This window comes from Danio rerio, chromosome 17 (assembly GCF_049306965.1).
Source record: "Danio rerio strain Tuebingen ecotype United States chromosome 17, GRCz12tu, whole genome shotgun sequence".
NCBI lineage: Eukaryota > Metazoa > Chordata > Actinopteri > Cypriniformes > Danionidae > Danio > Danio rerio.
The window spans coordinates 12,980,716-12,995,000 of record NC_133192.1 but is presented as its reverse complement, the minus strand read 5'-3'; the positions used below and the strand labels follow the sequence as shown (position 1 = coordinate 12,995,000).

Below are 14,285 nucleotides of genomic sequence, written 5' to 3'. Positions count from 1 at the left end.
TTCCTAAACAAAACCAACCGTGTTTTCAAAAGCAATCCAACAAAGAAAAGCCCATGCGGCAGGCTGATTTTTACCACATTTTCACCCTGTTATTTACTTGTTTATTTTATTTTATGGCTTTTGTTTTTGTCTTAACTGCTTTCTGAAACCATCCTTAGCCAGACTTAAACCCCGCTGTTGCGATCCACGCTTTACAAACCACTGTACAAACCGGTAACAGCTGTAATGCCGTCCACATGGAGTTAAGCGCCCTATAGCGTTCGTTTTAAAGATAAAATGCAGCCATACATACCCCTGGGAACATAATTTGCGATCTCCAGAAATGTATATAGGGTTACTTTTTCAAAATGAGCTTATTTGCTTTGTTTGGACAGACACCCTCTTCTGAACAGAAGCAGCTCATTTGCATTTAAAGGAGCAGATTGTTTTTGCTCACACCTAAATAGGGGCAAATTTGACAATCTATAATAAATGATCTGTTGCCTGTCTGAGTTAAAACTTCACAGAGACATCCTGAGGACACCAAATATTTATTTTAACATCTTATTTATTAAAGTGGACATATTATGCCTCATTTAATGAACACAGATTTTTTTTTTTTTTTTTTTACACAATACCTATTATGTTTTGTTCACAACAGACGGTAAAGAAAGTCATCCCATTGCCCTCCTTATTCTCTCAAAACTCTGTGTTTTTGTGCTCATCTTCTGTTTATATAGAGCAGTGCTCAGGGCTACAAGCTCAGACTCGCTTTAATGAGAGATCTCTTCTTTCAGCAGTGTTTAAAACCCACATGTAAAGCTTGAGTTTCTGCGGTGTAAATGAGGAGCGTCGGGCTCTTCGGGGGTGTTTATGGGTGAATAATCAAAAGCTCAGATTAGGCAGGATCATAAAAGAAGGTTTCATTCAGGTTAAACAGTCTGCTTCCAGCTAAATGTCTTGTATTTGTGTAGACGGTGGCTTCGCTAAGAGACATTTTCTGACAGCACTGATGAGCTCAGATTGGTCATATTATTTTTTTATATGGTTTTGAAGGTGGGGTGTCTTGGAAAACAGGATTTTTGTTAAAAATAAAATGATTTTTCTTTGTTTAAAATAAAAGAGTTGAACACCCCCACCCTAAATATTTATAGGAAATGAGCTGGAAATTGGGATAATTCCGAAATCTATATATAGTAGATAGAAATAATATTTATGTCCATGTAAAAGTCTTAAGTTACATTGTATCATGATATTTCATTTTTTTCGGCTTAGTCCCTTTATTAATCTGGGGTCGCCACAGCGGAAAGAACCGCCAACTTATCCAGCATATGTTTTACTGGGAAACATACACACTTATTCACACACATACACTACGGTTCATTTTAGAATACCCAATTCACCTGTACCACATGTCTTTGGACTTTGCACCCCCTCCGGGCTCCCACGCGAACAGGGGGAGAACATGCAAACTCCACACAGAATTGCCAACTGACCCAGCCGAGGCTCGAACCAGCGACCTTCTTGCTGTTAGGCGAAGGTGCCACCCACTGCACCTACGCGTCGTCCCCACAATATTAAAATAATAACAATAATAATAATAATATAAATAATAATCGTTGTTGTTGTCATTGAAGTTGTTGTTGTTGTTATAATACTAGTGTTATTGTTTTTGTTGTTATTATATTATTATTTACATATTTTTATAATAAATTCTTGAATTAATTTATATTTATAATTTATTTTTACATGTATAATTTACATTGAATAGATATTAAATAATTTGTAGTGTGTACTAAAACTAAGCCCAAATATAGTTTGTTGTTGTTGTTGCAGTCATAGTCATCGTTGTCGTCAGGGGCATCGCTGACCGATACGAGCCCTATGACAACATTCTCCTGGGGGCTATCGCAGACGATAGTGAAGAGAGTGGGGGTGGGATTTAGGGGCTGGGGGTGTATCACGGACGATGGTGAAGAGCAGAGAATTGTCCAAACTTCCCTCCTTAGCGGCGCACGTGGTTTTGCTGGTGTTATTGCTATTGTTGTTATTGCTTTTATTTATGTTCCTATTTTAAATAGTATTATAATATATTATTAAATTAATGTATAACACATTGTATACAAAATAAATCATTAATAGTGTCTGGTAAAATTAATCCCAAATATAGTTTAATATTATTATTATTATTATTATTATTATTATTATTATTATTATTATTATTATTATTATTATTGTTATCATCATTATTAACAGTAGGGTTGATTTAAGTCATAAACAAATTATTTATTAAATAAAAATAAACTATATAAACATTTTAAATAAAGGTACTAGTGCAATGCATGTAAATTATCAATTGCATCAATGGAATTTATTTATAAAATAAATTTATCAAAACTTAAATTAAATTAATAAATACATAAAAATATTAAAAAAAGAAAACAATATATATTTTAATACAGCATTTTATATAAATTGTTGTTATTATTATTGTTGTTGTTGTTGTTGTTATTACTATTACTATTATTATATAAATTATGCCTTTTAATTGAAAAAATAAATAATATGCTTAATTATACCAACGTTATATATCATAAACTTCGTTTAGTCTAATGTTTCAAATATGAATGGCAAACTGTATTAAAATGCAAATGAGCGCCTATATTTGACTTCTTTTTATTCAGCTTTTGATTCGATTAAATCCATCTCTTTCAGAAGACGAACAATTGAAAACCATCGGCGTGTGACGCTTTTAATCATCAGAGCTCAGAGAGGTGCGGCTTGTTGCCATGGCTTCCACGTAATCCCGTTTCATTGGCTAATAACCAGTAAAAACAGTTGCCTAATCACGAGAGACTGCATCATGATCTTTCCATCAAAGCAATCCAACGGCAGAAGAACTAAAGCAACATATCTCAGTTTTGCAGATAAAAAAATTGTCATACATCAGAACCAGCCTCCCTGTGTGGGCCATTAAACTGGCACCGCTTCCATATTCCACATCCATGGGAAATATTTCACATTTCCAAATATATGAGCCTCTGGGATTATAAGGAACAAACAAAACCAGAAAGGCAGATGCTGAAAATTGCTGTTTAGATCTGAGCTCTGAAGTCTTGAGATCGGATGTGAGGCCGAGGCTTCAGACACTGTTTTGGACATTATAATGACGCAGAAAGGGCCGTCCCGTGAGAGCCAGTCGGTCTGTTTACTGTCGACTGGGTGGGCAACTCTAAGCCTTCTTTATTCGCTGTACTTCTCCAATGTTGAATCTTCTCCAGACCATGACAAACACAAGTCATTTGTTGCTCTGGCTTTTCTGAATGACTTCCGCAGCGTTAGCATGAAGAGCCAGGACGGCATGTATTCCTGTCTGCATATAAATGATAATTGTGCTTTCGTGCTTGATTTATAATTGCGCTGTTTGTTCTGTCACGCTTGTGTGAATGTAAATACATGCATTCAGCTCTCAGATCTTACTTCGAGGAAAAAGGAGAAGACTTGAAGAGATTTCAGATGGGGTTTGCATATGCTTTTACATGCTGTACGTAACTTGTGTTTGTAATTAGTCAAAATATCAAATAAAATAACTTTAATCATTAGTTATTACTTTTTACACAAAATATAATTGTTATGGCCATATTCTCTAATTGATTAAGTGATTTTCAGAGCTAATTAGTTAAGTGATAAAAATAATTTTACATTTAGAGCTTCTTTGTAAAATATCTATGTTTGTTTTTTTTTTAAAATATTGACAGTACTGCAAACTATTCCATTATTTTATAAACTGCTTTTTGTTCATTGTTTTTATTTATTTATTAATAAATAAAATTTATTTTATTTAATTTTATAGATAAAGAAAAACTTATTTGCCCTTTTAGAATATTTATTAGAAATGTTTATTATTTGTCAACAATTTAAAATTAATAAAATATAAATATAATATATTTATTTAATATAATTATTTATTTATTTGTAATAAATAAAAATAAATAAATAAATAAATAAATAACTACTGTAAAAAATGTCCGTTGACCATTAAAAATCACTTGAATTTTTTTTTAAAGATGACTAATATTTTTTTCTTTAACTGTATAATTTGTTGAATATTTGTTTTTCTAACTTTAAATATTAATTATAATTATTAATTTTGATTATTGTGTATATGAAATATGTATATAAATTTAATATAATTTAATAATAATAATAATAATATAGTAACATTTAATATAATAATATATTTATTTGATGTTACTTATGATTAGTATTGATCATTTTCTATATTATATTATTTACATTTAGACATTTAGCATTTTCTCCAAAAGCAACTCAATGAGGAGGCATTAATCGATGCAATACACACAAGAGGTGTTACTTCTAAAACAAATGATCAGATATTGCTTCGAAAAAAATCTAGAGTAAGTGGGAAGGGGGTTTCATTTTATTAATATATGTATTTTTTATTAGTTGAATATGACAGCATACAATAAGTCATCAATTCACATGAATACTCTATAAACTAACAGTGTGACAGCATCTAAATAACAACATCAGTATGACGGTCACCACAAATACACTCTCAGCAATAAAGGTACGAGAGCTGTCACTGGGCTGGTACCTTTTCAAAAGGTACACATTTGTAATTAGAGGGTCCTTATTAATAACGTACCTCAAGGCTACATATTAATACTTGCAATGTAAAAAATGTACCTGTTGAAATTTGTAGGTACTAATATATATCCTTGAAGTACCAATATGGACCTTTATTGCCATATTTGTACCTCAAAGATATATTAAACTGAAAAAAAAAGATTCATTGGATTTACTACATTTTGTCAAGGTAAGTGGTTGTAAACAATGTGTATGGGCTGAAATTACACAAAAATTTTTTTTTTTTTTTTTTTTTTTTGTAGTACTAGTACCTAAACATTTCAAGAGGTACTGAAAAGATCATCAGTATCATTTCATTGCTATCATTCTCATCCTGTCACTTTAGCTTTTGTCCTTTTTGTCAGAAAAGCAACGGCTTAGACCTCAACACATTCAGGAGGACAAATATCCCACTGGCTGATGTGTCAGACTTCATGTTTTCTGTCTCTCCTGACTGTCGAAACTTGTTTCTTTAGTTAATTAATTAGTGATGCATGATTTGTGTTCCATTATTCAGCAGTTGCAGCATTTCCGCATTACTTATTTAGATTCACGAGAAAGCCAGATTTGACACTACCAGAGATTTGCAGTTTGATGTCTGGGTTTATTGAGGGAAAACAATTGAAAGCTTGTCATTTAGGAAGAAAAGTATACAATTGGTATGAGTTGACAGGCTGAACTGAATCCACCACCTTTGGGTATTGTTTGTCAAATTAAGACGTATTGGTTTAGAACAGACATAAATTAAAACCAAAGAAATAAAATATTATTAAATATTAAATGTAGTTAATTTTTTAGTCCCAATTAAAATTTTGGCAGAACTCTCCCTGTTTTACATAGACAAGACACATAATCTAGTAACGGGAATTACACTCTTGTAAAAGTTTGAATTACTGTAAAAAGCGATTATTTACTTTACTCAGAAAAGTGAGTATGCCTTAAAATTGATAAGTAGACTTTACTTAAAAAAAGTAAGTAAACCCTTTGTATCTTGGAACTGTTAAATTGATTAAACTTTAAAGCTAAATATAGATAGTTGTGGCGAAGCAGTGGCGCAGTAGGTAGTGCTGTTGCCTCACAGCAAGAAGGTCTCTGGGTCGCTTGGTTCGATCCTCGGCTCAGTTGGCGTTTCTGTGTGGAGTTTGCATGTTCTCCCTGTTGGGTTTCTTCCGGGTGCTCCGGTTTCCCCCACAGTCCAAAGACATGCGGTACAGGTGACTTGGGTAGGTTAAATTGTCCGTAGTATATGAGTGTGTGTAAATAGTGTTTGTGGATGTTTCCCAGAGATGGGTTGCGGCTGGAAGGGCATCCAGCACTGCGTGAAAAAACATGCTGGATAAGTTGGCGGTTCATTCCGCTGTGGCGACCCCAGATTAATAAAGGGACTAAGCCGACAAGAAAATGAATGAATATATATAGTTGTATAATTATGCGCATAGTTTATTTACTTACAAATTTGAAGGCAACAGGTTTACTCACTTTTTTAAAGAAAAGTCAACTAATTGATTTAAAATCAGCTGGATCACTCACTTGTTTTAAGTGAACTTCTCTTTTTTTACAGTATAACATAATTAATTTATGTTTACCCAAAGCTAACCTCTGTCCTATAACATTCTTCATTAAGCTTTAATTAAGTTCAATAGTATTTTTAAGTTGACAGTGTGCAGGTAAATTGTGATAATGGAATAGTTCACCCAAAAAATTACTTGGTTGAATGGGCGTTATCAGTGGTTATCGGCTGATAGGTATGAGCCAGTAGACGCAGAAGCCTGTCATCATCCATCCATATGGTTAATCAGCTATAGATCACATACGGATGTGGCTGAAAGTTAACAAGAATTATTTATATTATTTAATAAATTTCCCATTGATTGTATTTTATTAACGTCTACCCCAACCCTAAACCCAACCGTCACAGTTATGTAAAAACAGATCTGGATCTGGAATCTTCTCTATTACTATAGCTGATTATCCTTGTGAATTGAATGATAACAGCCTTCTGAGCCTACCAGTAGGCAGAAGGCCCCTACTGGCCCATATCTATCAGCTGATGACCACTTATAACTCCGAGTGATAACATTCAAATCTGGTAAATTTGCTCATTATTTACTCACCCCTAAGTGAACTTGTTTTAGTTTCTTTTGTAATCATTGACTTCCATAGTAGGATAAACAAATCATGTGGCAGTCAGTGGTTTTCAGCTTTCTTCAAAATATTTTCTTTTGTGTTTAACGGAAGAAGGAAAGTAAAACAGATTTGGAACAAGTGAAGGGTGAGTAAATGGTGACAGAATTTTCAGTTTTGGGTGAACTATCCCTTTAATCTGTGTCTCGGCGGTTTTCTAGATTAACTGATGTTTTGTGTTTGTCTGCGCCAGCATGTCTCTGCTGAACCACGACTGCCAGCCCAACTGTATCATGATGTTTGAGGGCAAGAGACTCACGCTGAGAGCTGTTCGGGTCATCAGATCTGCTGAAGAGGTATACGTCCATACATACATACACTCAAAATATTATTTTAGCTGCTTGTTTAAACTACTTATTTAAAAATGTGCTCAGACAAAACCATTCCTGAGGTTTTTATTCTTTTGACAATTTAGTTGTTTTATGTTCAAATTACTTAAATTTGTAAAAACAATTAAGGTAATTTAATCAATCTGTGTTGGAACCACATGAAGGAATCGTGTGGAACCCAGCATTTTTTACAGTGTACATTCAAAAAATTACTTTGCTGCTTGTTCAAACTACTCATTTAAAATGAGTTGAAACAACACAAGTATTTTCAGTTTTTTGTGGGGGCACAACTTAATTGTTTTATGTTCAATCCACTTAAATTTGTAAAAACATTAAAAGTTAACTTAATCAATTTGTGTTGGAACAACATTATTACATGTTAACAAATAGTACTTCTGTGGAACCCATAATTCTTTTTTTTTTTTAAGTAACCCCTATAAATCTGTCTTTCTTTATATCTCTTTTAAGGCTGCAACTAACGATTATTTTAATAATTGATTAATCTGTTGATTATTTTTTTCCAATTAATCGATAAATCGGATTCAAAAAATAATTAATTTCCAACAGTTTATTCAAAAATATATAATATGTAATAATAATAATAATTATAATAATAATAATGATGATGATAATAATAATAATAATAATAATAATAATAATATTATTAGTAAATAAAAATAAAAAACTAAGTAGTTTTGTCCTGTTTTCAATCCAAATATCTAAATATTTTAAATCAATATATATACTAGACACATGATATACCATAATTATGTCTTGTTTTCTGAAAAAAACACAAATTATTTGTGAATAATGAGATATAATCTCAAACAGATGTTTTACCAGTTCACATAAACCTGTAAGTGATCGTGAGTTGGTCTTCGCCATGTTTACTTGCGGCCGCATTTACCTCATTCATAAAAAGCAGAACATTTCAGCACGTAAATTCACCAGTTACTCCTCCTCATCCCTGTTTATGAGGCGCCAAACTCTGCATCAGTGCATCAGTGCGCGAGAGAGACCGTGTTCACTCCACTCCGCACCGAACTAAAGTGTTTTTTAATAATCAAACGTCCCCATGTCGCACAACACAACGAATCGATTATGAAATTAGTTGCCAACTCTTTTACTAATCGATTTTTATCGATTTAATCGATTCATTGTTGCAGCCCTAATCTCTTTCTCTGTTTTGCTTTTCTCTTGCTTTGCGCAGTCATTTTTTTTCATTTATAAGGCTCAGGAGAAAAAAATATTTTCAAATACCTTCAAATAAAAGTTTTTGAAATTGCATTTAGTCATTTATACAACACTTGATAAATAAATAAACTAAATAAAAGTACTTTACAAACAGCTTTGCGTCCTCAGCCATTGGCATGCCTGGAAAGAAAAAAGGCTATCAAGGCGCTTATTGTAATCATAAATAACACAATTCCTAAGATTTCATTAAAACATCTTTTTTATGTTCAATCCATATAAATTTGTTAAAAGTGTTAAGTTAACTTAATCAATTTGTGTTGGGACAACATGAATAAATTTTGTGGAACCCTGCATTTTTACAGTGTAATATAATATGGTTGGCTTTGACCATATTTGGAAGGGTCAGGAATAGAGTTGTCAAAAGTATCAACTTTGGTACGAATCGGCACTGAAGTTTTAAAAACATCCATTTCACGCTTACTTTTGAGCGCTGTTGAGCACATTTTTAAACACTACTGATTGGCTATTATGTTTACATGCTCAACAGATATGACTGTGATTGGCTGTGAAGGTCATCAGTTTACCTTTCTTCACTGCTGTGTGCAAACACTGATACACAGACAAATTGGAGCGTTTAAAAGTCACTTCGTTCAGCTGATCTGTTTATGAGTTGAGATGTGAAGCAAGGCAAGTTTATTTATATAGCACATTTAATACACAATGGTAATTCAAAGAGCTTTACATAAACATAAATAAAAAATAAAAAAAACAGATTAATATGTGAAAAGAAAAGGAATGAAAAAGAAAAGAAAGACGTTACAGTGCGATCTGTGGGACGTAGCACAGTGCTCATTCAGTAAAGGCACAGCTAAACAGATGCGTTTTAAGCCTTGATTTGAATGTACCTAATATTGGAGCACATCTAATCATTTCTGAAAGTTGATTTCAGCAGTGAGGGGTGTAGTAGCTGAAAGCCGATTCACCCTGCTTTGAATGAACTCTTAGAATTCTAATTTATTTGATCCTAGTGATCTGAGTGATCTGTTAGGTTTGTATTCAGTGAGCATATCTGTAATGTATTGAGGTCCTTTAGTGATTTATAGACAAGTAGTAATACTTTAAAATCTATTCTGAATGTAACTGGGAGCCAGTGTAAAAACCTGAGGACAGTTGTGATGTGCTCGGATTTTCTGGTTCTGGTAATAATCCTGGCAGCAGCGTTTTGAATGAGCAATAGCTGTCTTTTTGGGAAGGCCAGTGAGGAGTCAGTTACAGTAATCCACCCTGCTGCTGATAAAAGCATGAACAAGTTTCTGTAAGACCTCACTGAAAAAAAAGCATCTAATTCTTGCAATGTTTTTGAGATGATAATATGCTGATTTAGTTACAGCTTTGACATAACTACTGAAACTCAGATCTGACTCCAGATTCACACCAAGATTCTTGACCTTATTTTTTGTTGTTTGACCCCTAGAGCCAAGGTACGCATTCACCTTGGGACCTGTTGGTGGATCAACTAATCGACGCGGCTTTGAAACACCCCATTGTATATAAAGTTTTTGATATTGGCAGATATACTTGCAAGGACACATGTCCAAAATATTTTCCTTTAGTTTTTCAAACTCGCTTCACTGACCGCTCAAGTAAACTATTTTCATAGTCCCACATAGCCATGGTGTTTATACTTCTCAGCCCGCAAATAGCATTCTTGAAGTTGTCTGTTCACATTAAACTGGGGCAGGAAAAAGTATTTTAACTCCCAAAAATTACATCACACCCTAGTTCCTGAACTGCTGGCACTTAATGGAGCCCCTGCCAGATTAACTTCACCCTAATTCAGTCAACCGACAAGTAAATCTAAAAGCAGCATTGTTCAGTTGCTGCATTTAGCAATACTCTGCAAAACCCTTTAACCATCAGAATACAGTGTAACCTCTTTACACACATCGGTCACACCAACAGCATGAAAAAAAAATAAACAGTACAGAGCCAAGATGCATAATTCATATACATTAACACCTGAATCCATTTGGCTGATCTGTGGTGGGATGTTGTTTTTAGCATCAGCCCCATTTGATGACAGAGAAACTATCATTACTCTGTTTATTTCTGCTCTGAAAGTTTAAATATTCCAAAGTAAATCATGCAGTCATGCTTAATTTACCTCTGACTGGAGGAGGGAACTTCAGGAGAGGAAGTGAACTGGAGAATGAAATTACCAGCAAGCTCTCTGTACACACCAAGTAATGAGAATTCACACTATAGGTGTACCATCCATACGATGCTGGAATACACGAGTGTTCGTCGTCCCACAGAAACTGTTTACACATGAAAAAACACACACACGGCTGCATTATAATTCGTACACCCACACACATCTGTGTGCTGTACACATGCCGCTGTTTGCCCATAAGGGTCATACTCATTTTGGATCTGTTTTCGTTTTCTCATCTTCCTGTTTCTGTTGCTTTCTCTGTTTACCCATTATTTTCTAGCTCTGTGTACTCTACTCTTCCTATCTCGTTTTTTGTTCTCTCTCACTCACTCAGTGACTCATTCATTGGAATAACTGTTTTCATTTCTTACTCACTCTCTATCTGACCTCGCTGACATTCAGAGTTTGGAAATTGATTTTTTTCTTCTGCAAACTGCAGTGTAGGTTTTTTTTTTTTTTTTTTTTTTTTGCTGCATATAAAATATGCATACTTAAATACACTCACCGGCTGTTTTACTAGGGTACATCTTGTTAGCATCGGGTTAGACACCCTTTTTCATTTAGAACTGATTTATTTCGAAATTAATTTTCTGCAGGATAAAAAATATAATAGAAATGGGAAATATTTAAAAAATAATAATTAAGTTCTCTCTCTGTATGTATATATATATATATATATATATATATATATATATATATATATATATATATATATATATATATACAGTTAAAAACAAAATTGTTAACTCTCCTTAAAAATTAACTATTTTTCAAACAATTAAAATGTATATACTGTAGAGGTGGTTATGTGTAAAAATCAGCAAATTGTTTAGACATTGAGCTGCCCTGTGATTTTCTGATTGAGTATAGTGCATCCAGAAAGTATTCATTCACCTTTTCCAATTTTTTTATGTTACAGCCTTACTCTGAAATGGATTAAATTCATTTATTTTCTCATAATTCTACACAGAATACCCCATAATGACAATGGAAAAAAGTTTGAAATTGTTGCAAATTCATTAAAAATAAAAACCCTGAAAAATCACATTTACATCAGTATTCACAGCCTTTGCTCAATACTTTGTTGATACACCTTTGGCAAAAATTACAGCCTCAAGTCTGTACACTCCTCTTTGCAGCACCTCTCAAGCTCTATCAGGTTGGATAGGAAGCGACGATTTACAGCCATTATTAGATCTCTCCAGACATGTTCAATAGGGTTTAGGTCTGGGCTCTGTAACAGTTGGGCTCTACTGATATTTTGGCATTGTGCTTTGGGTCATTGTCCTGCTGGAAGATGAACCATCGCCCCAGTCTGAGGTCAAGAGCACTCTGAAGCAGATTTTCATTCAGGATGTCTCTGTACATTGCTGCGTTCATCTTTCCCTCTATCCTGACTAGTCTTCCAGATCCTACTGCTGAAAAACATCCCCACAGCATGATGCTTCACTGTAGGAATGGTATTAGCCTGGTGATGAGCGGTGCCTCGTTTTCTCCATTCACTCCAAAGAGTTCAATTTTAGTCTCTTCAGATGTCTTTTGGCAAATTCCAGGCAGGGAGTGGCTTCCGTCTGGCCTTTCTACAATACAGGCCTGATTGGTTGATTGCTGTACAGATGGTTGTCCTTCTGTAAGGTTCTCCTCTCTCCATAGAAGAATGCTGGAGCTCAGACAGAGTAACCATTGGGTTACATAGGTAAGGCCATACGTAATTTTTTACACTCGTGGAATTTACACTTGTAAAATTTACATGAGAATGAGAAAACGATGGTGTCTGAGGCTTATGGTTTGGCCATTTTCATATTCTGACCTCTTATTATTCGACTATGCCCAGATTTTCTTTACAGTGCACCTTTAAAACATTTAACTATTTTTTAGCCTTAATTAAACTTTTTTAAAAAAAATTTATTTGGTATCTCAGGTCTATTAACAGCCTGAAATAGTGTTCAGAATGGTTGAACACATAAACACAAACATCTGGACAGTTAAGCAAACAGAGACACATTTTCTTGTAATTTACATCCTGCAGAATTGGACCAAAGGGAAAAGGCCATGTGTTTTTCAAATGTTAGCTCAGCATGCAGACTCTCATTATTGAAGACAAAACTGCCATAAGACATTGGCTCCTTTCCGAACACTAGTGAGCTGCCTCTCTTTCTGCTATCTACATGGGGAACTAGAATTAATCTGAAGTGCTGTAGGAAATGTTGTCATATGTGTATCATTTATATTATTGTTCATTTATCATATGATCTTACTAAACCTTTTATCATTAGTTATTATTATGTTTGCTGGTTTCCCACACATATTAGTACTTGGCAACGGTACATTTTTTTATTTCGATAAATCACAATCATACATACAAAATTCATCAATTAATATAGAAGTAATGTATTGCACACTTTATTTTAAAAGTTCTGGTATATGAAAATAACTACAATAGCCCTTTTGAGCAGCTGAGGTGTTTTATAGCAGTATTCCCTTTAATTGTTAACAGTAAAAATATATTCTAAATGTTTACTTAAATATTAATGCAATTAGATTGAATTTAAAGCCAAGCTCTTTACTGTTAGTGCATTTAGTGACAATTATTTGATCATTACATCAGTGGTCCTCAGTTTTGTCACCCAGCATTAGGCCTATCACAAACAATCTCATTGGTTGCAATGCATGATGATGTCACACCCCACCCCCTCTGTGACCCATTGTTTGTCTTCGTGTATTTAGAGGTATTAAGAGAACTTTGAAAATAATAATAATAATAATAATAATAATAATTATTATTATTATTATTAAAGCTGCAAGCAGCAATGACAGGGATCTCACACCTGGGCTCACCACCCACCAGTGGCCTTAGGATGACAGAGAACAGCGGACAATAATAACTTAAGCTGATAAATATTTAAAAAACTCTGAAAATTACAGATTTATCCCAAACTTCCTTCTGTCAGCAGGTGGGGCATTGACTGTAGCTCAATCTTTGCATGTAGATGTCTTCAGGATATTGGATATTGGCATGTAAACATGTTCTGGTTAAGACTCTCATCAAATGTTTGGATTTCAAAGTTAGTTAGCCTGATTTATAATGCGAAGTTTGTGTGGCCGCCATTGACACGTCCTTCGAGGAAAACTCTAGATCTTCGTAATTTAACATCACCAAGGCCTTTAGATGACAAAAGCCGATTTTAGTGTTGATCTGATAAAATCCGTTGGAGAAGTTTGTTAAAGTACAATGCCTGGAAATGGCAAAAACTTAACTTTTTCGGCAGAGCAAGTTAAAAATATCTGACTTCCTGTTGGGTTTGAGATTTCTCTCCAAGATACTTTTTTGTAGGTATTGGCATGCCTGACATGTTTGCCAATTTTCGTATGTGTTCGTGAAATATATAGGGGGCCACTTTGTCAAAAGTGCATAGGTGGTGCTGTTGAGTCATTTTGCCACACCCACTTCCGAAACCTATAACAAACATACATTTTTGCCACTTCTGGAGCATGTGCAATGTTTTTTTTTTTTTTTTTTAGTTTTCAAGCATGTTTAGACCCTCAAAAAGACAATTCATTCTAGAGATAAAGTAGAAGAAAGGGTGTGAGAAACCTGAAAGGCTCGTTGTGGGTTCTCAGAGTATAAAAAAAAAAGAAACCCCAAAAAAATGATGGCAATACTCGCTGTAACGTGCAAAGTGATGGTTTATTTAAAGTGTACGAGAGTGAAAAACCAAAATAACCCCAAACCC

At 34.0% G+C, this 14,285-nt stretch overlaps 1 protein-coding gene across 3 annotated transcripts in view; it reads left to right on the top strand.

Moving 5' to 3' along the window:
* Positions 1 to 14,285, top strand: part of smyd3 (SET and MYND domain containing 3) — a 332,576-nt gene that overhangs the window by 264,370 nt on the left and 53,921 nt on the right. For all 3 annotated transcript variants that reach the window (NM_001423732.1, XM_073927420.1, XM_073927421.1), the window contains one exon: positions 7,007 to 7,109. In NM_001423732.1, the coding sequence (NP_001410661.1) occupies positions 7,007 to 7,109 (103 nt within the window). The remainder of the gene's footprint in view (positions 1 to 7,006; positions 7,110 to 14,285) is intronic.